The sequence below is a fragment of the Canis lupus genome, chromosome 6 (genome assembly GCF_011100685.1).
Source record: "Canis lupus familiaris isolate Mischka breed German Shepherd chromosome 6, alternate assembly UU_Cfam_GSD_1.0, whole genome shotgun sequence".
Classification (NCBI taxonomy): domain Eukaryota; kingdom Metazoa; phylum Chordata; class Mammalia; order Carnivora; family Canidae; genus Canis; species Canis lupus.
Window position 1 is genome coordinate 43,718,016 of NC_049227.1, and position 27,062 is coordinate 43,745,077.

The 27,062-nt window shown below is 36.7% G+C and overlaps 1 protein-coding gene across 7 annotated transcripts in view; it reads left to right on the top strand.

Moving 5' to 3' along the window:
* Positions 1–27,062, top strand: part of LOC490131 (calcium-binding mitochondrial carrier protein SCaMC-1-like) — a 48,266-nt gene that overhangs the window by 15,773 nt on the left and 5,431 nt on the right. For 2 of the 7 annotated variants that reach the window (XM_038541153.1, XM_038541154.1), the window contains exons 5-9: positions 895–1,050; positions 7,743–7,895; positions 10,673–10,780; positions 17,731–17,898; positions 23,214–23,355. In XM_038541153.1, coding sequence (XP_038397081.1) covers positions 895–1,050; positions 7,743–7,895; positions 10,673–10,780; positions 17,731–17,898; positions 23,214–23,355 — 727 coding nt within the window. Of the gene's footprint in view, positions 1–894; positions 1,051–7,742; positions 7,896–10,672; positions 10,781–17,730; positions 17,899–23,213; positions 23,356–26,426; positions 26,504–27,062 lie in introns of all 7 variants that reach the window. The other 5 variants (XM_038541157.1, XM_038541158.1, XR_005361062.1 and 2 more) reach the window with 4 other exon arrangements.

A 27,062-nucleotide genomic window follows, 5' to 3' on the forward strand; every position in this document is an offset into this window, starting at 1 on the left:
TCCTTAATCATGACATCTGCGATCAGCCTTCTAGGTCCTCAAAAATCTCCTACTTTGGGATGCCTGGGTGGCTCTGCGGTTTAGCGCTGCCTTCAGCCCAGGGCATGATCCTGGAGACCTGGGATCGAGTCCCCACATCGGGCTCCCTGCATGGAGCCTGCTTCTCCCTCTGCCTGTGTCTCTGCCTCTCTCTCTCTCTCTCTTTCTGTATCTCTCATGAATAAATGAATAAAATCTTAAAAAAAAATATCTCCTACTTCATGATACATGCACAGCAGAGCTTGTTATCTGCTCTGGGCACTACATGGAAGGCCCAGGGTTTTTTGCTTTGTTTTTTGCCAGTTCCACAGTAGGTAAAGATATAAAAGGAACCTGCTTCCAAATGTGTGCTTATATTTCATATTTGTTTTGTTAAAGAGTCTGACTGAACATAACATGGGGATCCACTAGATTTTGAACACTGGATACTTTTATGTTATTGCCCATTAAATAGCTACCTCACTACTAGTTTATTAGCCTATGTCTCATCACAGCTACAAATATTTAGTAGAACCCGATGGGTTTTTCTTTTTGTGTTCAATCTTAGACAAATAATTCTGAATTGAAAAATAGTAATAGACTTAAAAATGGCAATGTAAAGATTATCTTAGACATGGTAAAATATTACTAGTTTATTTTATTATTATTATTTTAAATATTACTAGCTTATAATGGTAGTAATTCAAGCTAATTTATGACTTACTTAAAATACACTGGTTGGTTGGTGAAGTACAACATTCTAGGAAAGGTTGACCTTAATTTATTGTGGAGCTGAGATATATAAAACATTGTTTAGATCTTATAAGGAGAGAACATACTCATTTTATATCTAATTATAATGTATTTTTTCAATAGGGAATTGATATGGGAGAAAGATGGACTTTTCATGAATTAACTGATGAAGAAAGAAGCTCCGGCCTGTTAGGGAGGTATCTGTTGGCTGGAGGCATAGCTGGTACTTGCGCTAGAACATGCACAGCACCGTTGGAGCGTCTAAAAACCCTAATGCAAGTGTGTTACATAGTTCACGTGCATATTTTTGAGTAATGTGAATAATATTTGATGCTTTTCAAAAGAAGAGTTTCAGAGATCTTATCATGATTCCTTGATATTCTCATGTGCAAATTACTTCTTTGCCAGTAATCTCCTTGACTCATCCAATAGGCTGCCAGGCACTCAAGTCCACTTGAAGGTGCAAACAACAAATAATACACCCTTTTCATCCATATGCATCTTGGAGTTTAGTGATGGAGGCAGATATGTAAATAAGAAACTAAATACAAACTAACAATTTAGTACTGGTATTCTAGGGAGGTAAAAATTAGGGAAATCTTTTTCTCCTTCTTCTTCTTCTTCCTCTTCTTCTTCTTCTTCTTCTTCTTCTTCTTCTTCTTCTTCTTCTTCTTCTTCTTCTTCTTCTTCTTCTTCTTCTTCTTCTTCTTCTTTCTCTTCTTCTTCTTCTTCTGAGTAGGGAAAAGCCTGGACAATACTCTGATTCTCTCCATGGGTTAGAAGTTGTGACACAAAGAATCAGGCTGGTCAAAGAGTTGCTCTCTCTTTTCATTCCTTACATGGCTCTATAGGTAGAATTCTTCAATTGTCTGAAAAGCTTGGGGGTCCTAGAGCTGTTGTGGCCTCCTTAAAGATGGTGCAGGCAATGGAGGGATTGCCCAACCTTGGCAGCCAAGTCTCTGTGGTTTTGGCTGCACAACTGAAACAAAGAGGAAGAGTTTCCAATCTTTTCATAGTTCTACTCAGGGCAGAAATTATAAGCCTATGACAACATTCAGCTACTATCTCTATTTTGGATCAGCAAGTAATAACAAGTTTCCCTATAATTTTTATATAAAATATACAAAACAAGGAGGCCCACCTGGCTGCTAGTGTTCTGGGCTAAAGGCAGGGGAAAGGGGCAGGAGGCTTCCTGTCACTGTGCATCTGTTTTTCAGTTCTATGCCTCCCTGAATTCTAGAATTCTGTATTTCTGAGTCAAGAGCTTCTTCACTTTTTCCCGAGAATAAAGCCTCAAGGTTTTTATTTTTTATTTTTTATTTAAGGTTTTATTTATTTATTCATGAGAGACACAGAAAGAGAGGCAGAGACACAGGGAGAGGGAGAAGCAGGCTCCCTGTGGGGAGCCCCACACGGGACTCAATCCCAGGACCCCAGGATCATGACCTAAGCTGAAGGCAGAGGCTCACCACTGAGCCACTCAGGTGCTCTTAGCCTCAGGAGTTTTTAAGGGCAAATGGACTTTATATGCATTCTCTTCCACAGACACTTAAATTGTAACTTTTATTCTGTTAAATCAGTTATTACTTTCTCCCTTTGCTTTCTACCTCTTCTAAATCTGCTGAAATCACTGGTGTTTCTTTCCTATGGAGATTAGTAGTGGGGTGACCATATAATTTTCATTTGAACCAAGACATTTTTAAAAGTGAGAGGAGGAACTGAATAATCATGGAGGAACAAAATTTGAGAGATGTATGATATTTGGCCATTCGTGTTACTGCCTTCTTTTTTACTTTACTATCATTTTGGTTTTGGAGTAAGAGGGAATTAAAAAAAATACCATTTTTACTGAAAGTTAATTTTTTGAATGCCTAAAAATTATTTTATTTTGCTTTTCCCCTTGATGGGCAATTTGGCTGAGCATGGACACCAAGGTTAAAAATGCTTTCCTTCAGAATTTCTAAGGCATTACCTTATTATTTTCTAGCATCTAGTGTAACTTTAGAAATCTGATGCCACTCTGATGTTTTGGTAGATAATCTGTTTTTTCTCTCTGGAAGCTTTTAGTCATGCCTCTGTCCTGGGTGTTTTGAAATTGTACAATGTTTTAAGTAGGTTCTTTTATCATCCATTGTGTTTGACACTTGGTAGGCTCTTCCTAACTAAACTTATGTCTTCCCTCTGCATTAGTATATTTTATTATTTCTTTCCTAATTTTATTCCCTCCATTTTATCTCTCAGGAATTCTTATTAGTTGGATGTTGTACTTCCTGGATTGACCTACCTTTTCATAAATATATTCTATCATATATCTATTTCTGTTTCTATTATATATCTATATTTTCATAAATATATTTGGTCATATATCTATCACATATCTATATCATTTTACTCAACATTCTGGGAAATTTCTTCCATCCTATTTTTTTTTCCATCCTATTTTTTAACCCTTCTATTGAACTTCTTATTTTGGGAATCACATTTTAAATTTCTAAGATTTTCCAAAATTTTAGAAATATTTCTAATATCCCTTCAATTGTTCCTTTTTCATAGTATTTTTCTTTTCTTTTCTTTTTTTTTTTTTTTTGATTCAGCTTCATCTTGATTCTTTCTGAGGATATTAGAGTCCTTTATTTTGTTTGTTTTAGTTAACTGTAGTTTCTTGAATTGTCACTATTTTCTCTGGAATTAGTTTGATTAATCTTAGTTTTAGATTTTCTTTGCTGCCATTACTTCTCCATATATATTGTGATCCTATATTGTTCTTCAATATTAAAAATGAAGGATCAGATATTTTAAGTAGCTGGTATAGATTTCTTCTGCAATTGGCTGTGTTTCTAGTTATGTTTCTCCTACAGGATTTAAAAAAAATTAGATATAATATATAATTGACAGATAACATTATATTAGCTTCAGGTGTACAACACAATGATTTATTATATGTACATATTGAAAAACAATTACCATGGTAAGTCTAGTTAACATCCATCACCACACACTTGCAATTTTTTTTGTGTGTGTGATGATAACATTTAAGATCTAGTCCCTTAGCAACTCAGATTTTTTTGGTATAAAAGGAGTTTAGACATCCTGTTATTTGCATTCTTTCCCTGTCACCAAGAGAACCAAGGAATGATCATAAGTAATGTCCCTATAGATCAGTTTCTTGAAAACTCCACTGTTTTTTGTGGCCTTGTTGTTTCTTTTGCCAGCTGTTCTTTCCCTCCATGCATGCCAGGCTCAAATGTCTACACTGCACCATACTCCCTCAGATTTCTCTCATTGAGTCTGGAGTACTAGGAGCCCCTCCCAGGCCTTGCCTTCTCCTTGTAGGCCTATCACTTTTTCCCTTATATATCTTGAGGCCTAAAGTTTGTATGCTTCTGGTGAATTGAACTTTTTATCATTGTGAAGCACCCTCTTGATCTCTATAATACTTTTAGTTCTATTTTGTCTGATATAAATATAGTCACAGTCCCTTCTCCTGTTTGGGATTTGTGTGATGTATTCATTGTCATTCTTTTAAACTTTCTGTATCTGTATGTTTAAGATAAGTCACTTAAAACAGCATATGGTTGGATTTTGTTATATTTTTAACTGGAAGATTTATTCCATTACAGTTAATATATTTATTGATATTTTTGTTTAAACCTACCATCTTATTTTATGCTTTCTATTTGCTGTGCTTATTTTAAATTCCTCTCTTTTTCCTTTCTTGCCTTCTGTTGTATTTTAAAAAATTGTTCTGCTTCCCCTCCTCCATTAGTTTTGTTATTGTTTTTTAAAATATTACTTGTAGCAGTAATTTGAGGAAAAGGATGATGATATCCAACTTCAGACTAGATTTTTGTTTATTTCTGTCAGGTGCCTGGGAGTGCTGTCAATTCTCACTTTAATTCAAGTTCGAGTCTTGAAGTTCCCTGGACCACCAGGTGATACAAAGCCATGCTGCAGGTCCTTGCAGAGGCTGGGTTTACCCTTACCATGAGGGGATAGCCCTGCAAAATCCCAATTTAAAGTGGCGGTGGTATGTGAGAGACGGATGGGCTCTGGGATTTACCTTTTGTTCTTTGTTAATCCCCTGAGGCCACCAAAACAACTTCTGCATTCAGAAATACACTTGAATGCTATTCCTACCTTTCTGTCTTTCCTCCTACATTCTGGTCCTGAAATACGTCTCTGTCTTGTTAGCTCATGGATACCCTTAAGAAAACTTTATATATTTTATCAACTTTTTCGGTTATCCTTAGTGGCAATTTCATTCCTAATTACTAGTTTGCCATTACCACAAGTGGAATTCTAAACATATCTTAAGGTTTTCAATAGATTGTCATATTTCCTCCTAGAAAGATAATGTCAATTTGCATTTTTCCTAGCAATGTGTGATGTTACTTGTTTCCCTGTATCCTTACCAACATCAGGTAATATTATTTTAAAAAGATTTGCTCATAAGAGAGATAATAATCAGACTTTCCAGAGGATCTAAATACTGGAATGAATCCTGTCACTTATGTATTTTCTTATTATACTAATGCCTTACTAATGGCATTTCTGGCAACATAGGAGAGAGTTGAATTATATCCCTTTCAACACTATCAAGGTTGCTAACATTACATTCTGATCTACAATCATATTTACATCCTCACAGTTTTGTCATAGGGTGATTTTAAATTCTTAAAATTAATAAATAGCATTTACATTCTTATGATGATATAAATATTATTTATTGTAAAGCCAGCTGGTGTGTTAGAGCTATATTTCTTTCTCTATGGATCTAGTGCCATACCTCCTTGTGGCAGATTGTTTGCAAAGACAGAGTCCATAATTCTTCCCATCCTTTGCAATATGACTTTGCTACTCCTCCCATCAAGAGGTGGAGTTTATTTTTACCATTCCTTGAATCTGGACCAGCTTTATTGAGGGATGTTGTGGGATTTGGAAGCCTAAACTTCAAGAGGTCTTGCAGCTTTTGCTCATGGCTGCTTAGTGCCCTAAGACCATCAGGTAAAGAAGTTTGGACTAACCTTCTTGAAAATAAGAAACTGCATAGAGAGAGAGGTTCAGCTAGTAATATCAACCACCAGCCATATGCCTGCAGCTATCTTGGACCAACCAGTCCTTGTCAAACTGCCAGATGACTATAGCTACACAGTAGCTCAGGGAAGAATAGCAAAAGAACCACTAGCTGAACCCAGTCCAATATGCTAATCCATGGAATCATAAGGAAATGAAATGTTCATTGTTTCAAGCCACTGAGTTTTGTAGAGTGTTTTGTTACATAGCACTCCTTAATTGATACACCATTTTATGTTACTTACAGGAGGATACTTGAGAAAATCCAAATTACATTATGATTTATAGGAAGAATGATTTAAAAAATATTTAACAATCTGTATAGATGAAGTAATGTCACAGAGGCTACAGTACCAGTAAAGATGAGAGTATGAGAGGTAACTTTTGGAGTGCAGTTGCTGGTGGTGGGCTGTCATAGCCTCTGGGGTCAAATGGATACCTAGCATTTGCCCATCAAGGTGGAAATGCCATCAGTAGAGGTGCTGTCTCTTCTGTCTTGGTCTGAACTTGCTTTTCATGAAGAGGCCCAGGGATGACATAAGAGAAGGCAGATATGTAGACTGGTTAGTGGTCCCTGGGGCAGGTACCTCTTCAAAGTAGAACCCACCTTGGACTCCTTGGAGTCAGAGACTGGTGGTGTAGGTGGTGGGTATACACAAGGGCTTAGCTTAGTGCTTGTGAATCAGCCAGTGCAGAATTATTTCCTTATTTTATATATTGGCTATTAGGCCTCCTAATACAGATTTATTGTACAATTAAAGCAAATATACTTATTATTGTGACTGTATAATAAAGTTATCATTTTGAGTTTAAATGTCTGTCTCTCCTCAATAGAGAGTTGGCAGTTGTCTTCTAACTGCAAGTGACTTAGTGATTATCCTCATTCTGGTTCTTCTTTTTCAAAATTAAAAAAAAATTAGTCAGTCCCCCCTGCCCCTTCCTTTCTTCTTCATCTATGTATTGCAGGAATCCTGCTGATTCCCTACACATTTATTAAATATTCACTATTATACTGTACGGGCTGCCTGCCCAGTCCCCTAAAAACAAAGAGCCCCTTATTATTTTTTAACACTTTTATTTATTAAGTAACTTCTACCCCCAGCATGGGTCTTGAACTCACAACCCTGAGATCAAGGGTCTTATGCTCCACTGACTGAGCCAGCCAGGTGCCTCTAAATTCCTCTTTAATACCTCTTATTTTAAGACCACTTTTGCATCTTCTTTTACTAAACTATATTTGTTGAATTTGTCTTTTTTTTTCTTCTGTTATTTTTACTCACATACCAAATTGCATTGTTCTGGGCTTAATCTTTCGTATGCTATATGCGATATATTCAATGTACAGGACATACTCTCTGTTGTTCTCTGAAGGCTAAATTGAGTATTTGTCTTCCAGTGTATGCCTTGGAGAAAGTTCTCAGGTCTTTTGGCCACAAAATTTGTCAGATTCTATTCTTCCTCTGCTCACACTGACCATACTGATCACACTTGTTAAAGGCTTCATAGCCCCTTATTAGCAATAAATTCTCTGAGTTTCAGTGGTTTAACTTCTCAGGAATGTTATTTCTCTGATTCTTCTGATTCAATCTTTTCATGATGGAAGAGCCATTTGTCCATCCCCTTGAGGAACAGGAAACAAAACAATCATGTCTATGGCATGTTTATCTGTGTTCCATGTGTAAAGTATCCCCCTTCATAAGCTATAGTGCAAGGTTCGAAGTAAACCTGCTTCCAAAGCTGTGTAATCACCAGAACAGCTGCTGCTTCCCCAATAGGAGAGACTTTCAATAGCTGGGGAATTTTAACTCTTTCCTGCCTACATGAAAATTACAATATACAGTTTCAAAGTTCTTCAAATCATATTGTCCATTTTCAGAATCCTTCCTTTCCTTTTCAAGGCTCAGAGTTTAGAAGCAAAGAATGTGAAGATAATAAACCATTTCATAGAGATGGTCAAAGAGGGTGGAGTCATTTCTCTGTGGAGAGGAAATGGTATGCATATTCTCAAGATTGCTCCTGAAACAGCTGTTAAGGTCTGGTCATATGAACAGGTAAAGCTATAACTATGACTTTTATTAACAAGGAAAAGTTATTCAATTTTATTTTTGAAAAATTGACTTCAAATTATTATAAAACAAAGGCAAACAGTTGTTTGTGTATATTAAAACATTATTTTAATTTATATTATTATTTTATTTTATATATATTTTTAGATTTTATTTATTTATTTATTTGAGAGAGAGAGAGCATGATTGGGGGAGGGGCAGGGGGAGATTGAGAGAGAGAGAGAGAGAGAGAGAGAGAGAGAGAATCTTTGGCAGACTTCACATTGAACACAGAACCTGATGTGGGGCTCTATCCCATGACCTCAAGATCATGACTTGAGCCAAAACCAAGAGTCAGATGCTTGACTGACTGAGCCACCCAGGTATCCTGTTATTATTATTTTAAAATTATAATGCTGTTATTTTAATGCTGTTTTTTTTTTTTTTAAGATTTTATTTATTTATTCATGAGAGACAGAGAGAAAGACAGAGACAAAGGCAGAGGGAGAAGCAGGCTCCATGCAGGGAGCCTGACGTGGGACTCAATCCCAGGTCTCCAGAATCACACCCTGTGCTGAAGGCAGCACTAAACTACTGAGCCACCTGGGCTGCCCTTGAATGCTGTTTTTAAAACAAATTTCTTCTTTTAATATTTCCTCAATAAAAGCTAGTTTAGGTTATTGGTTTGGGCTTCTACATGGAAACTTAACAGTAGTATATTAAGTTCACTGACTTCCAACAGAAATATGGTTGAATTGAGGGAGAACAAATGAAGCAATGGACAGCGGCAGGCTTTAGAGACCACAGACTTGTGTTTGCCCCATTCTAACTGTGTGGACTTGGATAAGTTCCCATAACATCTCTGAACTTCATTTGGCTCATCTGTAAAATGTAGAAACTACAATATCTACTCTGCAAATAGCTTGGCACATCATAAGCTTCCAAGAAACAGTGGTCCCAAGCACTACATAAAGCATAATACAGGGTACTGTGGGAAAGTTCTACAGAGGAATTCAAACTAGGTTGGGGGGCTAGGGATGGCCTCCTCAAGGAGGTAACATTTAGGCTGAAACCCAAAGGGTAAGTGGAACATTTCCAATTGAAAGACAGAGAAAAGGATATTTTACAAGGGGGAACGACATGTTTAAAGCCCTGGAGGCAAAAGAGCAAGGTGTGTTTGAGGTGTTAAAAGAAGTCCCCTAAGACTAGTGTGGTGATTGTGGTTAAAGATGAGATTGAAGAGGCAGACAGGCAAAGGAAGAGAGGCAAAAGTATATGTAGGGAGTCTGGTTGGGACAATATGCAGTAACCCAGGTGAGAGATGAGAGTGATGTCAGTCAGTGGGGAGAGACAAGTGGACGGATTCCACAGATATTTAAGAAGTAGGTAAGATTTTGTTATAATTGTTTGTGGAGTGTAAGAGAGAGAGGGATGTCACAGATGATACTGAAATTTCTAGTTTGTTCAACTGGGGCCGTTTATTACAATGGGGACACTTGGGCAGGACTGCCACATCACAAATCCCCAGGGGAGCCATTCACAGTCTCCTTTTTTAGTAAATAACATTTGCCCTATAGGAAGATCACAAGATTTTGGAGTGGGGGGCACCCGGTGTGTATATTTAGTTTTGAGCATGTGAAGCTTGAGGTGTCCATATCAGCTAGGAATCTTTAAAAGGTCATAAATAATAGAAAGTGTGACCCAAGCTGGTACATATAATAAATTGAATTTATTTTCTCACATTTAGAAATAGGGTAGACTTCCGATGAACCTTTATCTCTCAGCTCAACAGTGTTACCAAAGACTCCTTCCCACCCCCATCTCTTCTCTCTGACTTCCACTGAGTTCTTTATCCTAAGACTCTTTTTGGAATTGAAAGATGACTGCCAGAGACTTTCAGGGGTTCATGTTTCTTTGTGAGTAGTGGGAAGACATCTGACTCTCCTTGTAGTTCTCTTAGAAGAACAAGGAAGCTTCTTTTGGGAGGTCTTCCTGAAACATTTCCTTGGGTCTCACTGGTCCAGGTTGTGTCATTTATCAGTCCTTGAACTACTCAATATCAAGTAATGGGATGTACTGATTGGCTTGGAACAACAAGCTAATATACGGACCAAAGTAAAAATCAAGGAAATACTCTACTGAAATCCATTCCTTAAGGAAAATTTTATTCTCATTATGCAGTAATAATGACTGTTTCCTCAGTTGCTATGTGGCAAGCATGTTACATGTGTGTATAATTGTGTTTAATATTCACAAGAATCCTACAAAGTAGGGACTGCAGATATAATGGTGACTCGTTTGGACAAGGCACTTAACTTCATTTTCCAGATGAAAAAACTGAGTTATAGAGAATAACTTGTCCTGGATTACTCAGTAAGTGACCTAGCCAAGATCAAGTCCTAGGTTTGTTTGTGATATTATGTTGCTTCATGACATCACAAATTAAATAAAGTTGCCACTAGAATTTACTGCATAGGATGCTCGCTTGTTTCCATCTCAGTGGTTTGCATTCCATTATATGAATTCCTTATCATAATCAACACTTGTTGGATGTCTGCTAGATACCAGATTTTATTCTAGACAAAGACATACAAGCTGAAGTCTCTACTGTTAAGGTTGGAGCCTCCTATCTAAAGAGCATGACTATATATACGTCCTTGGTAATGTGCATTATGGTTTTTAATTATGGAGTAAATGCCCATGTATTCATTGATACTAAATAAATTTGTATGCCCTCTTGGACTTCTGAGTATTAACATACCTTTGAACTCTTATTAATACAGTATAAGAAGTTTCTTTCTTCTGAAGGAACCAAATTAGAAACTTTTGAGCAATTTGCTTCTGCTTCTTTGGCTGGTGCTACTGCACAATCTTTTATTTACCCCTTGGAGGTAAGTGTGGTTGAAAGAAGGTGATTTAATTGCTAACTTTAATGAGAATTATGGCTATTTTTTTCAAATGAACCACAATCCTCTTACAATTAGTAGTAATGACATTGAGTAGAGAAAACTTATTGCCAGGGCAATATCACCAGAGCTGTGATGTTTAAGCTGATGTTTCTATTACTGTTCTTTTTTTGCATTTTCCTTTCCATCTGAACATGTTTCTTTAAAAACAAAAGATGAAAAAAAAAGCCAGTTGAGATTTTTGACTCTAGTTGTACTGAATGAATTTGGGAAGAAATGACAATTGTGATACTGAATCTTTTTGTTCAGGGAGGAGGTATCTCTCTCTATTTAGATCTTCTGTTATATTCTTTGATAAGGTTTATAATTTTCTTATAGAGGTCTTACACATTATGAGGCTTTTATATTACTAGATACTTTGTGATATTTGTTGCCATTAATGTATTCCATTATATTTTGCTAATATTTATTGCTAGTATACATGAAAACTCTTGGATTTTCACTTCTATCCAATGACTCTACATTACTCTTATTAATTCTAATAATCTGGAAGCTTTTAAGGTTTTCTCTTAATCATTATTCTTCTGAAATTGCACCCATGACTTGTACAGATTTGGATTCTTTTCTTTGTATTAGTTCATTTTGTTTTTTTCCAATGAAAAAGTTGGCATTTTTGTGGTCCTGGGAAATTTTTTACTATTAAATTTTGGATTATATTTTTTCTTTTTTTATCCTGCAACTTTATGAATTCATTTATCAGTTCGAGTAGTTTTTTAGTGGTGTCGTTAGGGTTTTCTGTATATAGTATCATGTCATCCGCAAATAGTGAAGGTTTTACTTCTTCCTTACTGCTTTGGATGACTTTTATTTCCTTTGCTTATCTGATTGCTTGTTTAGGACTTCCAGTACTATGTTGAATAAAAGTGATGATAGTGGATATCCTTATGTTGTTCTTGATCTTAGGGGAAAAGCCCTCAGTTTTTCCATAATTGAGTATAATTTTAGTGAAAATTTTCATAGATGGCCTTTGTTATTTTGAGATATATTCCCTGTAAACCTACTTCGTTGAGGGTTTTTATCATAAATGGATGTTGTACTTTGTCAAATGCTTTGTTTGTGTCTATTGAAATGATCATACAGTTATTTTTTATCCTTTCTCTTGATGTGATGTATCACATTGATTGATTTACAAATATCAAACCATGCTTGCACCCCCAGAATAAATTCCACTTGATCACAGTGAATGATTTTTTATGTATTGTTGGATTCAGTTTGCTAATATTTGGTTGAGGATTTTGCATCTATGTTCATCAGAGATGTTAGCCTAGTTTTCTTTTTTGTCGTGTCTTTGTCTCGTTTTGGTAACAGGGTAATGTAAGCCTCACAGAATTAATTTGGAAGCTTTCCTTCCTCTTTAGTATTTGGAATAGTTTGAGAAGATTAGATGTTAATTCTTTTTTAAATGTTTGGTAGCATTCACTTCTGAAGCGATATGGTCCTAGACTTTGTTTGTTGGGATTTTTTGATTACTGATTCAGTTTCATTGCTGGTAATGGGTCTGTTCAATTTTTTATTTCTTCCTGATTTAGTTTTGGGAGGTTATACGTTTCTAGGAATTTATCCATTTCTTCTAGGTTGTCTAGTTTATTGGCATATAATTGCTCATAATATTCTCTTATAGTTGCATTTCTGTGGTATTGGTTGTTATTTCTCCTCTTTCATTTCTGATATTTTTATTTGAGCTCTCTCTCCATTTTCTTTTTTTTATGAGTCTGGCTAAGGGTTTATAATTTCTTTGCAAGAACCAACTTCTGGTTTTATTGACCTGTTCCATTATTTCTTTAGTTTCTAATTTGTCTATTTCTGTCCTAATCTTTATTATTTCCTTCCTACTATTGTTTTTAGGTTTTGTTTGTTATTCCTTTTCTAACTCCTGTAGGTGTAAGGTTAGGTTGTTTATTTAATATTTTTCTTGCTCGTTGAGGTAGGCCTGTAAATTTATAAAATTCCTTCTTTTTAAAAAAGATTGTATTTATTTATTTGTCAGAGAGAGACACATCACGGGGGGGTGGGGGTGGGAGTGGCAGGCAGAGGGAGAAGCAGGCTCCCCACTGAGCAAGGAGCCTGACACTGGACTTGACCCAGCATCCTGGGATCATGGCCTAAGCTGAAGGCAGAAGCCTAACTGACTGAGCCATTTATTCATGAGAGCCACACAGGCACCCCTAAAATTCCGTCTTCGCACAGCTTTTGCTGTATCCCAAGAATTTTGGATCATTTTTTTTTTTCATTTTTGTTTGTCTCCATGTATTTTTGGTTTCCTCCTTGATTTCTCTGGTTGATCCATTCATTGTTTAATAGCATATTGTTTAACCTCCATGTATTTATATTCTTTCCAGATTTTTTTCTTGTGGTTGACTTCTAGTTTCATAGTACTATGGTAGGAAAAGATAGAGGGTATGTCTTTGATCTTTTTGAATTTGTTGAGCCTTGTTTTGGGCCTAATCTATTTTGGAGAATGCTTCATGTGCACTTGAAAAGAATGTGTATTCCATTGTTCTAGGATGGAATGTTCTGAATATCTGTTAGATCCATCTGGTCCAATGTGTCATTCAACCCCACTGTTTTCACGTTAATTTTCTGTTTGGATGACCTATCCATTGATGTAAGTGGGGTGCTAAAGTCCCCTATATTATTGTATTACTATTCATTAGCTCCTTTATGTTTGTTAATAGCTGCTTCATGTATTTGGTTGCTCCCATGTTGGGTGCATAAATATATACAATTGTGATGTCTTCTTGTAGGATTATTTCCCTATATGGTGTCTTTCTTTGTCTCTTGTTACAGTCTTTGTTTTAATGTTTATTTTGTCCAATATAAATACTGCTATCCTGTGTTTCTTCTCACTTCCATTTTCATGATAAATGTTTTTCCATCCCTTCTCTTTCAATCTGCATGTGTCTTTAGGTCTGAATTGTAATCAGCATATAGACGAGTCTTGCTTTCTTATTCCATAACCCTGTGTTTTTTTGATTGGAGCATTTAGTCCATTTACATTCAAAGTAATTATTGATAGATGAGAACTTATTGTCATTTTGTTACTTGTTTTATTATTTTTTTTGTAGTTCTCTGTTTTTTTCTTCTCTTGCTCTCTTGTCTCATGATTTTGTTTGGTTTCTTTAGTGATATATTTGGATTTGTTTCTCTATTTTTTTACTTATTTATTTCCAGTTTTTGATTAGTGGTTAGGTTTGTGTATAACATCTTCTACATATAGCAGTCTATATTAAGATGATGGTCCCTTAAGTTTAAGTCCTTTCTGTACTCCTCTCCCCCTATATTTTAGGTATATGGTGTCATACTTTACACCCTTTTTTATGTGAATCCCTTGACTGATTTTTTTTTTAAGATTTTGTTTATTTATTCATGAGAGACACAGAGAGAGAAAGAAGCAGAGACACAGGCAGAGGGAGAAGCAGAGTCCATGCAGGGAGTCCCATGCAAGACTCGATCCCAGAACCCCAGGATCATGCCCTGAGCCCAAGGCTTAACCGCTGAGCCAGGTGTCCCTTCCCTTGACTGATTTTTATAGATATACTTACTTTTACTACTTTTGTCTGTCCTGCCTTTTGTGCTCCTGCTTATGGTCTTTCCTTTCCAGTCAGGGTCCCCTTTAACATTTCTCATAAGACTGGTTTAGTGGTGATGAATTTCTTTAACCTTTGTCTGGGAAACTCTTAATGTCTCCTTTTATTCTGAACAATAGCTTTGCTGGATTAAGTATTCTTTTGATTTTTTTGGATTGAGTATTCTTAGCAGCAGGTTTTGTCTTTTAGCATTTTGAATATATAATACTACCCCCTTCTCGCCCACAAAGTTTTTGCTGGAAAATCAGCTGATAGTCTTATGGGGCTTCCCTTGTATATGACTGTTTTTTTTTCTCTTGCCGTTTTTAAAATTCTCTTTTTAATTTTAATTACTATGTGTCTTGGTGTGGACCTCCTCTGGTTGATTTTGCTGGATCTCTCTATGCTTCCTGATCTGGATTTGTTTCCTTCCTCAGATTCAGGAAGTTTTCAGCCTTTATTTCATCAAGTAAATTTTCTGACCCCCATTTTTTTTCTTTTTCTGGGATCCCTATAATGTGAATGTTATTATGCTTGATGGTATTGCTAAGCTCCCTTAGTCTACTTTCATTTTTTATTGTTATTTTTCTCTGTTCTTTTCAGCTTGATTGATTTCCATTACTTTGTCCTTCAGGTTGCTGATCTCTTCTTCCTTTTATCTACTATTTATCCCACCTAGTGTATTTTTAATTTCATATATTAAGTTCTTCATCTCTGTTTTTTTTTTTTAATGTTTTCTATCTCTTTGTTAATAGTCTCACTGAGGTCCTCTACTCTTTTCTTAAGTCCAATGAATATCTTTATGATCATTTCTTTAATGTTTTTTTTTAAGATTTTATTTATTTATTCATGAGAGACAGAGAAAGAGAAAGGCAAAGACATAGGTAGAAGAGTGAGCCCCATGTGGGACTCGATCCTAGGGTCCTGAAATCATGACCTGAGCCAAAGGCAGATGCTCAACCACTGAGCCACCCAGGTGCCCCTCTTTAAGGTCTTTTATTTTTAATTTTTAAAAAAGATTTATTTATTTATTCATTCATTCATTCATTCATTCATTCAGAGAGAGCGAGAGAGAGGCAGAGACACAGGCAGAGGGAGAAGCAGGCCCCATGCAGGAAGCCCGATGTGGGACTCAATCCCGGGTCTCCAGGATCACACCCCAGGCTGCATGCGGCACTAAACCGCTGCGCCACCGGGGCTGCCCCTCTTTAAGGTCTTTATCAGGCATATTATCTCCATTTCATATAGCTCTCTTGCTGTTATTTTTGTCTCATTCTTTCATTTGGGACGTATTCCTGTCTCCTCATTTTGACTTACTGTCTGTGTCTATTTCTGCATGTTAAGAAATTCAGCTATGTCTCCTGCTCTTGAAAGTAGTGGCCTTCTGAAGATGTCCTACAATATCCTGTAGTGCAATGTCCCCTGTTCCCCAGAACCTGGTGCTTCAGAGCTGTCTTCCCTGTGTATTACATTTTCTCTGCTGTTATGGCTGAGCAACTTTTTTCTTCAGTCTGGTCATCTGCAATGGCTCTCTTTGCCTGTTGTGAGCAGGGTTTGGTCCCTGTGTTGTTATTGAGCCAGTCCGGGGCCACCTTGGTCTTAAGTTGAGTTAGTCAAGGTGTTTCCCAGAGATGCAGCAATACTGAACTGCTGCTTCACTCCCTGTGTTGTCCTCTGTGAAGCTTTTGTTGGTGGGCAGGGCCTGCAGTCAGACCAGATGTCTGCCCCCGGCCTACTGCTGTGGCCATAATTGGTCCCATATGTGTGGTTATCTTCCCCTCCGCAGGATATAGGTCACTTTGGAGTGCTACTGGCTTCTGTTGGGGCTGTGGGCTGCCAGGCTTATGGCACTGCATTGGATGGGCTTGGATCAAGGGACTATTGGAGCGTGCAAGTCCACAGAAGAATATGGTGCTGAGGTCTATGGTTCCAGCAAGGTCTGAGCAGGCCCACTGTGGGAGGCGACCTGCAGCCTCAGGAGACTGAGGCAGGCCTGGTTGTGGGGGCAGGTAACGCTGGAGTCCATGGGAGTGAGATGCACAGTGTTAGCAAGGTTTGCACAGGTCGGCGTGGTAGGGGCCTGGGGCTGAGGCCCACCTCCAGGGGGTGTGTCTGCAGGATGACGCCGGGGCAGGGCACCCGCGAGCAAGTCCGCACTCCGTAGTGTTGGCGCTGTGTTGGTTTCTGCCTGTGTCTGCGTCTAAATAGGGGTAATGGGGGGAAACGGTGTCTACCAGCATCTTTGATCCTGAAGAAGTCTCGCAACATTCCCTGCCCCTCTAGCACAAAATCTGATTTAGTAAACAAATTTCCCTCCCGTATGCCCCAGGCGTTTTTCAAACTGCCGGTTCTGTGCTGTATTTCCATGGGGTTGTCTGCGGTGTTGTCTCTCTAAGGGCGGAGACTCAGCTTCCTGTGGCTCTCCCGGATCTCCTAAGCCGAGCCCGCTGCCCTGCTGATTGTAAGAACTACAGAATTTGACCCCTCTGATTTTCAAAGCCAAATATGGGAATTTGTCTTCTTGTGTGGGATGCCTATGCCTGGGATGCTTTCCATCTACTGCTCACCTTGCCCCCTGGCCCTTGAACAGTCCTGCCCTTCCCACTCTCTTTCATGATGTCTCTTCTCTCCATTTACTTGTGGAGAGTCTGTTCTGCTGGTCTTCTGGTGTTTTCTGGGTTATTTACACTGATGTGGGTGTTTTCCAGTTTTATTTGTGGGACAAGGTGAGCTTAAGATCCTCCTGCTCCTCCGTCTCCCCTGGAGGTCTCCCTCCTTCTATAACTCTTATTTGATAGATATTGCAATTCCTGATGATACCATCTAAAATTCTGTTGATCTTTTCTTATACTTTACCTGTGTACGTATATATATATATATGTGTGTGTGTGTGTGTGTGTGTGTGTGTGTGTGTAGCTGTTTGTGAAATCCTAATATCAGTTTCTTAGGACACTAAATTTGGGGGTGAGGGGTTGTGAGAGCTTCTTTTTTTATTTTGGGTTCCTTATCTAAGTTACAGTATAATAGCTGCAGGTATGATCTTATAATTTGGACAAAAAGAAAACATAGCTGAATTCACTCTATCTTTCTATGAAGTTAAATTAAGAAATTTAGTAAAAGCACTTAAACGCTGCATTTGTAAAATATTCCTATGGAAAACTAAAATATTCCAGGAAACAGTAGGAAAATATATACATATACTGTCATTAAAATATAATATAATTCCATAATAATGAGTCAATTTATGGTAGTGCTCTGGGTTAGATAACTGATCAATGACCTTACAATATTATCTTCTTTCACATTCAGGTTTTAAAAACTAATTTGGCAGTGAGTAGAACTGGGCAGTACTCTGGGATTTTGGATTGTGCCAGGAAGATTTGGAAACTTGAAAGGGTTACAGGCTTTTACAAAGGCTATGTCCCTAGTCTTCTGGCTATCATACCATATGTAGGCATAGATTTTACTATTTATGAGGTGAGTTTGTTTCCATGATGGACTTAAAAACAGATTTATTCATTCTGAAATTATAGTACAACTTAAAAAATTTTTATCAAATTATAAATTTAAGGCAGAGTTATTAGAAACACAACTTTTACAGTTTGTTTTGCTGGCTCCTCTTCTTCAGGATTACATAGTAGTTTTCTCTGAGTGTTGAACTCAACCTCCCCTCTTCTCTCCCTGCACACTACCCACTGTCCTTTGATGACTCCATCTATTGCTGGGTTTCAAGATAGCTGGTATACCACTTACTTGCAGATCTGTTTTTTAACCTCTCTTCTGACCTCTAGACTACCAAGGAGATTGCATGACATTATTTTGCTTTTTTTTCTTTCTGGCATCAGAAGTCTGATTTGTCTCTGTCAGACTCAGGGAGAAACACAGCACCTCCAGTGGAGTCTGGAGTCCCTTACAACAAACCCCAGGCCCCTGTGCCTGGCAGGAGCATCTTTATAAGGGAAGTTCTGACTGCCCAACTTGGGAGCAGCCAAACATGTAAACGTATTACTAACAAACTTAAAATGCATTGATAATAATACAATAATAGTAGGGGCCATTCACACCTCATCACAGCAGTGAACAGATTACCTAAGCAGAAAATCAATAAGGAAACAATGGCTTTGAATGACACACTGGGCCAGGTGGATTTCACAGACATATTCAGAGCATTTCATCCTAAAGCAGCAGAATACACATTCCTTTTGAGTGCATGTGGAACATTCTCCAGAACAGATCACACACTGGCTCACAAATCAAGCCTCAATGGGTACAAAAAGACTAAGTTCATACCATGCATATTTTCAGGCCACAACGCCATGAAACTTGAAGTCAACCACAAGAGCAAATTTGGAAAAACCACAAATACATGGAAGTTAAAGGACATTCTACTAAAGAATGAATTGGTTAACCAGAAAATTAAAGAAGAAATAAAAAATACATGAAAGCAAATGAAAATGAAAATAGGACAGTCCAAACCTTAGGGATGCAGCAAAGGCAGTCAAAAGATAGAAATATATAGCAATACAGGCCTTCCTCAAAAAGCAAGAAAAGTCTCAAATATATAACCTAGCCTTACAACTAAAGGAGCTAGAAAAAGAATAGGAAATAAAGCTGAAAACCAGCAGAAGAAGGGAAATAATTAAAATTGGAGCAGAAATAAATGATACAGAAATTAAAAACAACAACAACAACAACAGTAAAACAGATCAACTAAAGGAGGGGCTGGTTCTTTGAGAGAATTAACCAAATTGATAAATCCCTAGCCAGACTTATCAAAAAAGTGAAGAGAAAGGACACAAATAAATCAAATCACAAATGAAAGAGGAGAGATCACAACCAACACCACAGAAATACAAACAATTAGAATATTATGAGCAATATGCCAACAAATTGGGCAATCTGGAAGAAATGGATAATTCCTAGAAATATATAAACTGCTGAAACTGAAACAGGAATAAATAGACAATTTGAACAGACTCATAGCCAGCAAAGAAATGGAATCACTAATCAAAAATCTCCCAACAAACCAGAGTCGAGGGCCAATGGTTTCCCAGGGGAATTCTACCAAACATCTGAAGAATGAGTACCTGTTCTTCTGAAGCTGTTCCAAAAAAATAGAAATGGAAGGGAAACTTCCAAACTCATTCTATGAGGCCAGCATTACCTTGATTCTGAAACCAAAGACCCCATTAAAAAAGAGAATTATAGACCAATATCCTTGATGAACATGGATGAAAAAATTCTCAACAAGATAATTGAATCCAACAGTATATTAAAAGGATTATCCACTATGATCAAGTGGGATTTATTCCTGGGCTACAGGAGTGGTTCAACATCTGCAAATCAATCAATGTGATACACTACATTAATAAAAAAAGCATAAGAACCATGTGATCCTCTCAGTAGATGCAGAAAAAGCATTTGACAAAATACAGCATCCTTTCTTGATAAAAACCCTCAAAGTAGGGATAGAAGAAACATACCTCAACATCATAAAGGCCATACAAAAGGTCCACAGCTAATATCATTCTCAATAGGAAAAACTGACAGCTTTTTCCCTAAAGTCAAAAACACAGGGATGTCCACTCTCACCACTTGTTCCACATTGTACTGGAAGTCCTAGTCTCAGCAATCAGACAACAAAAAGGTATCCAAATCCATAAAGAAAAAGACAAAATTTCACTCTTTGCAGATGACATGATACTCTATGTAGAAAACCCAAAAGACTCCACCAGAAAGTTGCTAGAACTGATATATGAATTCAGCAAAAGTTGTAGGATATAAAATCGATGTACAGAAATTTGTTGCATTTCTATATACAAATAATGAAGCAGCAGAAAGACAAATCAAGGAATGAATCCCATTTATAATTACACCAAAAACCATAAGATACCTAGGAATAAACCTAACTAAAGAGGTAAAAGATCTGTAAGGTGAAAACCATTGAACACTTATGAAAGAAGCTGAGGAAGACACAAAGAAACAGAAAAACATTTCATGCTGGAGGTTCCTCGAGTTAAAAATAGAACCCTATGACCCAGCAATTGCACTAGTAGATATGTATCCACTGGGTAAAAAAATGCTGATTTGAAGGGGCACATGCACCCCAAAGGTTTAAAGCAGCACTATCAACAATAGCCAAATTATGGGAAGAGCCCAAATAGCCATTGACAGATCAATGGATAAAGAAGATGTGGTATAGGGGAGCCTGGGTGCCTCAGTTGGTTAAACATCAGCCTTCAGCTCAAGTCATGATGTCAGGGTCCTGGGATTGACTCCCAAGTTGGGCTCCCTGCTCAGTGGGAAGCCTGCTTCTCCATTTCCTTCTGCCCCTCCCCCCTCTTGTGCTTTCCTTCTCTTTCAAATAATAAATAAAATATTTTAAAAAAGAAGATGTGATATATATGTATATATATCACACAAATATATACAATGGAATATTACTCATTGATCAAAAAGAATGAAATCTTGCCATTAGCAACAATGTGGATGGAACTAGGGTGTAGTATGCTAAGCAAAGGAAATCCATCAGAGAAAAACAAATGCCATATGATTTCACTCATATTTGGAATTTAAGAAACAAAACATGAACATAGGTGAAGGGAAGAAAAAAATAAAATAGGATAAAAACAGAGAGGGAGGCAAACCATAAAAGATTCTTTTTTTGTTTGTTTGTTTTTGTTTTTTCCATAAAAGATTCTTAACTATAGAGAACAAAATGGGAGTTGCTAGAGGGGAGGTGAATGGGGGGACAGGATAAAAGGGTGATGGGCATTAAGGAGGGCAATTACTGGGATGAGCACTGGGGGTATATGTAAGTGACGAATCACTAAATTCTACTCCCGAAAGTATTACTACACTGTATGTTAACTAACATGAATTTAAATAAAAAATATAAATACAATTAATTAACTACAGCTTTAAAAAAAGTAAGAGGAGAATGTAAGTTTTTGGGGGGCTACGTATGAGAAATAATGACTTTTTTTCTAGGTTAATATTGTCCAGTTTCACTTTGGTCATTCTCTATAGCTGATTCTTATAGACCATCAGGCATGAACTTTCTTACCCAAATCCCTCTCTATTTGGTAATTCCTGGGACCTTCCACCCCCAGCAAACGTTTTAATTCTCATCAGTGGTTAGGATAGCAATTAGAATTGCGGACTCGGACTGCTTGAGTTCTAATTCTGGCTCCACGGTTTTCTCTGGGCCTGGATTCTCTCACCTTAAAAATGAGGATTTATTCAGTAAACAAATAATGATTGAGTTGCATGTACAAGGCTCTGTTCTAGGTGCACCAAACAAGAGAGACAGAAAGTCCTGTCACTGGGGATCTCAACATTCTTCAACTGGGAGACAGACAATAAATTATTTAAACATATAATGCCTTAGTGATAAGGGTTATAGAGAAAAACAGAACAGGAAAGCAGAATAGGTAGTGTTAGGGACTGAAATTTTCAATATCATGGTCTGGGAAGGTCCTCCTGAGATGGTGAATTTTGAGCAAAGAACAGAAGAAATGGAGAGGGTGAGCCATGTATAAATCTACAGGGAGAACAGGGTGGGAGCGTGCCTGTGTAGCTGCAGTGGAGGAAACCGAGGGTTAGTAGGAGGTGAGGTGAGAGAACGAGATTTAGCAGAGCCTTGCAGGCCGTGGAAAGTACTTGGCCCCCTTGTTGAATCAGTTGGCCATCATGAAAGAGTTTATTTCTGGACTCCTGAATTTTACTTCATTGATCTGTATGTCTATGCTTATGTATCACACTGGCTTGGTTGGTGGAGGTCTGTAGTAAGTTTTAAAATCAGAAAGTGTAAATTATTTAACCTTGTTCTTTCCTAAGCATTGCTTTGGCTATGCTGGATCCCTTACATTTTCATATGAATTTTAAGATCATCTAGTGTCGGAAGTTCTAGGACAATGGAGAATGTAGTTGTTCACTTGAAAGAATGATGCTGGTATGTTGGGAGAGTAAATGGTCAAGGAAAATACGGTATCATTTCAGTGAAAAACCATGGATCCACTTAAGATTTTATGATCATGAATTTAAAATGAGACCAATCAGCATGGGTGTGTGTTTTCTCAGTCATGTTTAGCTATATTCTAAACTATTTTCATAGCATATGAAATCACCATTTACTCTTGTCACTCTTATTCTCTTATGAGAGTTTTCCAAAGGCTATATGGTTTGTGATGACATCAGTGCTCTTATGGCTATTTAATGTGTTTCTTGTGTTTATAATTTTTCTGTTTTAATATCTAACACAATAGATAATATTGATAGATATAACCCATAGAAACAAAAACTTTTTGGTGTTCTCAACAACTTTTAAGAGTATAGAGGAGTCCTGAAACAAAAATATTGCTGGTAAGGGATATTGTGCAGGTTGACACAATAAACCTCCCTAAAGATTAGGTGATCAGGGCTCTCATAGTTGAGTGGATAGTGAGTTCCCATCACTAAGGTTCTCTGATCTCTGGTTTGTTTGTACACCTCTGAATAATTCTAGTTGCTAGGATGGCACTTAGGAAAAGAGGTAATATTTAGATAATTTGAGCCCTGGAAATATTGGGGGTAAGACTTTACTAACTGTAACTGAATTACACTAAAAATTGGCAGCTCAAAAATGTCCTATGGATCTTATTACTTTGTCATGGATGACTGCATTCTGCATTTTATATTCTTTTCTATAATGTAGGAGTCTATGCCTATTGTGAGAAAAGATATTAGCATTTTATTATTTTGGTTCTTCTTTAATAGTTGTTAAAGCATATTATTACTTTGTTCTCCGTCAGCTTTTGAAGACTCATTTACTAAACACTGATACAGAAGGCCCTGGGTTGCTGACTTTGATTGGATATAATGCCTTCTCTAACTTTTGTGGTCAGTTTATCAGCTACCCCCTGCACCTAGTGAGAACTCGCATGCAAGTTCAAGGTGAGTTTTTGTGAGGAGGATGGCAGTGTAAAAAGCTCTATGTGATTTAGGAACTTTTTTTTTTTTTTTAACTTTCTGTTCTGAAGAATGTCTAAGAACCCTCCTCATTTTCATCATTCAGTGCTGCCTCTTTTAAAAAGACGAAATTAGGAAATTGTTCTTATATGAGTGGGAATGGTGCTATTTATTTACCACCTTGGGTGATACAATGAATGTTTTCACACTGGAGGGGTCCAGTCTTTTTGGAACTAGAGTTCATAAGACTGTGATAATGAGGGATTCAAAATTTAGATACCTATCTAAATGACTGTTATAAGTCTTCTGCAAGCTGAGATGCAGTGATTCTGTTTCACTTAAAAATAACTTAAAGTGGGCAGCCCAGGTGGCTCAGTGGTTTAGTGCCGCCTTCAGCCCAGGGCGTGATCCTGGAGACCCGGGATCGAGTCCCACGTCGGGCTCCCGCCATGGAGCCTGTTTCTCTCTCTCTCTGTGCCTCTGCCTCTCTCTCTCTCTCTGTGTGTCTCTCATGAATAAATAAAATCTTAAAAAAATAACTCAAAGTATCTGCTGATTATTAGGAAAAATTATCTATTGAACTCAGAAAAGAAAGATTATATATGTGCATATATTATATATAATTATATATATAATATATATATCATATATATCTCCATTATATATATTATATATATATCATATATATCGCCATAAAACTACCACCAATGTCAAGACATAGACATTTCCAGTGCTCCAGAAGGCTCCTTCATACCTTTCCCAATCAATAAACACCCTCACCCCAAGGTAACTATTATTTTGACTTTAATCACCATTTATTAATTTGCCTCTTTCTTTCTTTCTTTCTTTCTTTCTTTCTTTCTTTCTTTCTTTCTTTCTTTCTTCCTTCCTTCCTTCCTTCCTTCCTTCCTTCCTTCCTTCCTTCCTTCCTTCTTCTTTCTTTCTTTCTTTCTTTCTTTCTTTCTTTCTTTCTTTCTTTCTTTCTTTCTATTTATTTTTTCTTTAAAGAGAGTATGTGAGCAGGGAGGAGGGGCAGAGAGAGAGGGAGAGAGAGAATCTTAAGCAAGCTCAACACTCAGTGCAGAGCCCGAGGCATAGTGCAATCTCACGATGTGAGATTCATGACTTGAACTGAAGTCGAGAGTTAGACACTGAACCAACTGAGCCACCCAGGTGCCCCTAGTTTGGCTATTCTTGAAAACTATGTACTGTTTTGGAAAGTCATCTTTGTTTATTGCATGTAATTATCTTCTTTGGTGTATAGTATTTCTTTACACAAATACTACACTTAATCCATTGCAATATTTTAAAATTTATTTTTTAAATTGAAGTATAGTATATTAGTTTCAGGTGCAACATAGTGATTTGACATTTATATGCATTATAAAATGCTCAGCACAATACTGTGGAAAACAAGCACTTATTTCTTTCTTATTTCACTCATATCTATATCAAGAAAAGAATTTTTGGATTATAGGGTAAATGCACATCCAGTTTTAGTAGATACTGCCAAATTGGTTTTCCAAAGTGTTTATTTCAGTTTGTACTATAATGACAATGTGTAGGAGTTCCAGTTGCTCTGCATCTTTGTTAACACTTGTTATTGTCAATCTTTTAATTTAGACATTCTGATAATTGTGCAATAAAATTTCACTGTGGCTTTATATTTATCAATGACTAATAATATTGAACACTTTTAATGCTCATTTTAAATATTTTATTTATTTATTTTAGAGAGAAAGAGCAAGCATGAATGGGGGAGGGGCAAAAGGAGAGGGAGAGAAAGAATCCCAAACCAATTGTGCTGAGCCCAGACCCTAACACAGGGCTCAATCTCCCGACCCTGAGTTCATGACCAGAGCTGAAATCAAGAGTTGGGTGCTCAACCGACTGAGCCACCCAGGCAATATTTTTCCTTTTGATTTGATATGTACACAGCCATGGCTTCTGTGAATAGGAAAAAAGTTTCTTCCTTTCCAGCTTTTATACTTTTTACCTCCTTTTCTTGCTTCATATCACTCATTAGGAGCTCCAGTACAATGCTATAATGATAATGGTAAGAGTGGACATCTTTATCTCATTCCTACTCTGAAGAAAACTGTTCCAATATTTTACCATTGAGTATGATGTTGTAGGTTTTTGGAATATACCCTTTGTGTGACTAAGGGAGTTCTCCTCTATTCCTAGTTTGTGCAAAGTGTTAAAAAAATCATGAATAGGTTTTGAATTTTATTAAATGCTTTTTCTGCCTCAAAATAATACTATTATTTTCTCCTTTTTTTTTTCTGTGAGTGAATGATTTTCAAGTGTCAAAACAACTTTGAAATCATGGAATAAGTTTCACTTGGTCATGTTGCATTACCATTTTGTATAATGTTGGATTTGCTTGATAATATTCTGAATAGGATTTTTTTTATATTATATTCATGAGAATTTTGTTGCTTGTAATGTTCCTTCCTGTAATGTTTCTGTCAGGTTTTTGTATTAATGTTACATTTGCTCCATAAAGATAGTTCGAAAATGTTCTCTCTTTTTCTAGTCTTCGGATGAATTTGTGTATAGCTAGAATTTTTTTTCCCTTAAATATTCGGGAGAACTCACCAGTGAAGCCAATTTTGCCTGGATATTTTTGATGGAAGGTGTTTTTTTTTTTTCCCCTGTTCTATATTTTAATAACAGTTTCTAGTTCTTTAAAAGGTATGGATTGTTCAGGTTTCCTATTATTCCATCAATTTTGAGGTATTGTGCTTTTTAAAGAATCTATCCATTTCATCTAAATTGTTTAAGCCTAATAGCATAACATTATTAATAGTGTCCTTTTAATATGCCTTTAATAATGACTGTAGGTTTTACAGTGAAGTCTCCTTTTTATTTTCTGATATTAGCAATTTGTTATTTTTGTTTTTCTTAATCAGTTTATTTGGGGTTTATTGTTTTTATTCATCTTTTGGTTTTGTTGATTTTCCTATATTGTACATTCATGTTCTGTTTCATTGCTTTCTGTTCTTATTTTTGTTATTTTTATCCTCTTTTTTTGCTTGTTTTTTTTTGTTTAGTTTCTTAGGTTCAAAGTTTAGATCTGGGGTTGCCAAACTATGCCTCGCAGGCCAAATCTTACCCACCACCCACATGTGTAAGTAAAATGTAATTGGAACACAGTCAGGCTATTTATTTATGTACTATCTACAGCTATTTTCACGCTACAATGGTAGACTTGAGTAGTTGCTAGAGACCATGTGGTCCACAAAGCTTAAAATATTTACTATCTGGCCTATTACAGCAAAAGTTTGCTGACTCCTGTTTAATATAATTGATTTAAAATTTTTTTCTTTTTTGATACACCAATTCCAATTTCTGAATATTTCTCTAAGTACTGCTTTACTTATATTCCATAAACTGATAATATTTGCATTATCATTCATTTCAAAATATCATCCAAATTTCCATTGTGATTTCTTTCTGACTCACTGGTTATTTAGAAATATATTGCTTAATTTACAAACATTTGGGGATTTTTCCAATGATCTTTCTGATATTGAACTTGTAGTCTAATTGCACTGCAAAAAGAGAATGTACTCTATAGGATTTCTATTCTTTGAAATTTATTGAGATCTGTCTTACTGGCCCAGATATGGTCAATTTTGGTGAATGTTCACTGTATACTTGAAAAGAAAGAGGATTTTGAAGTTGTA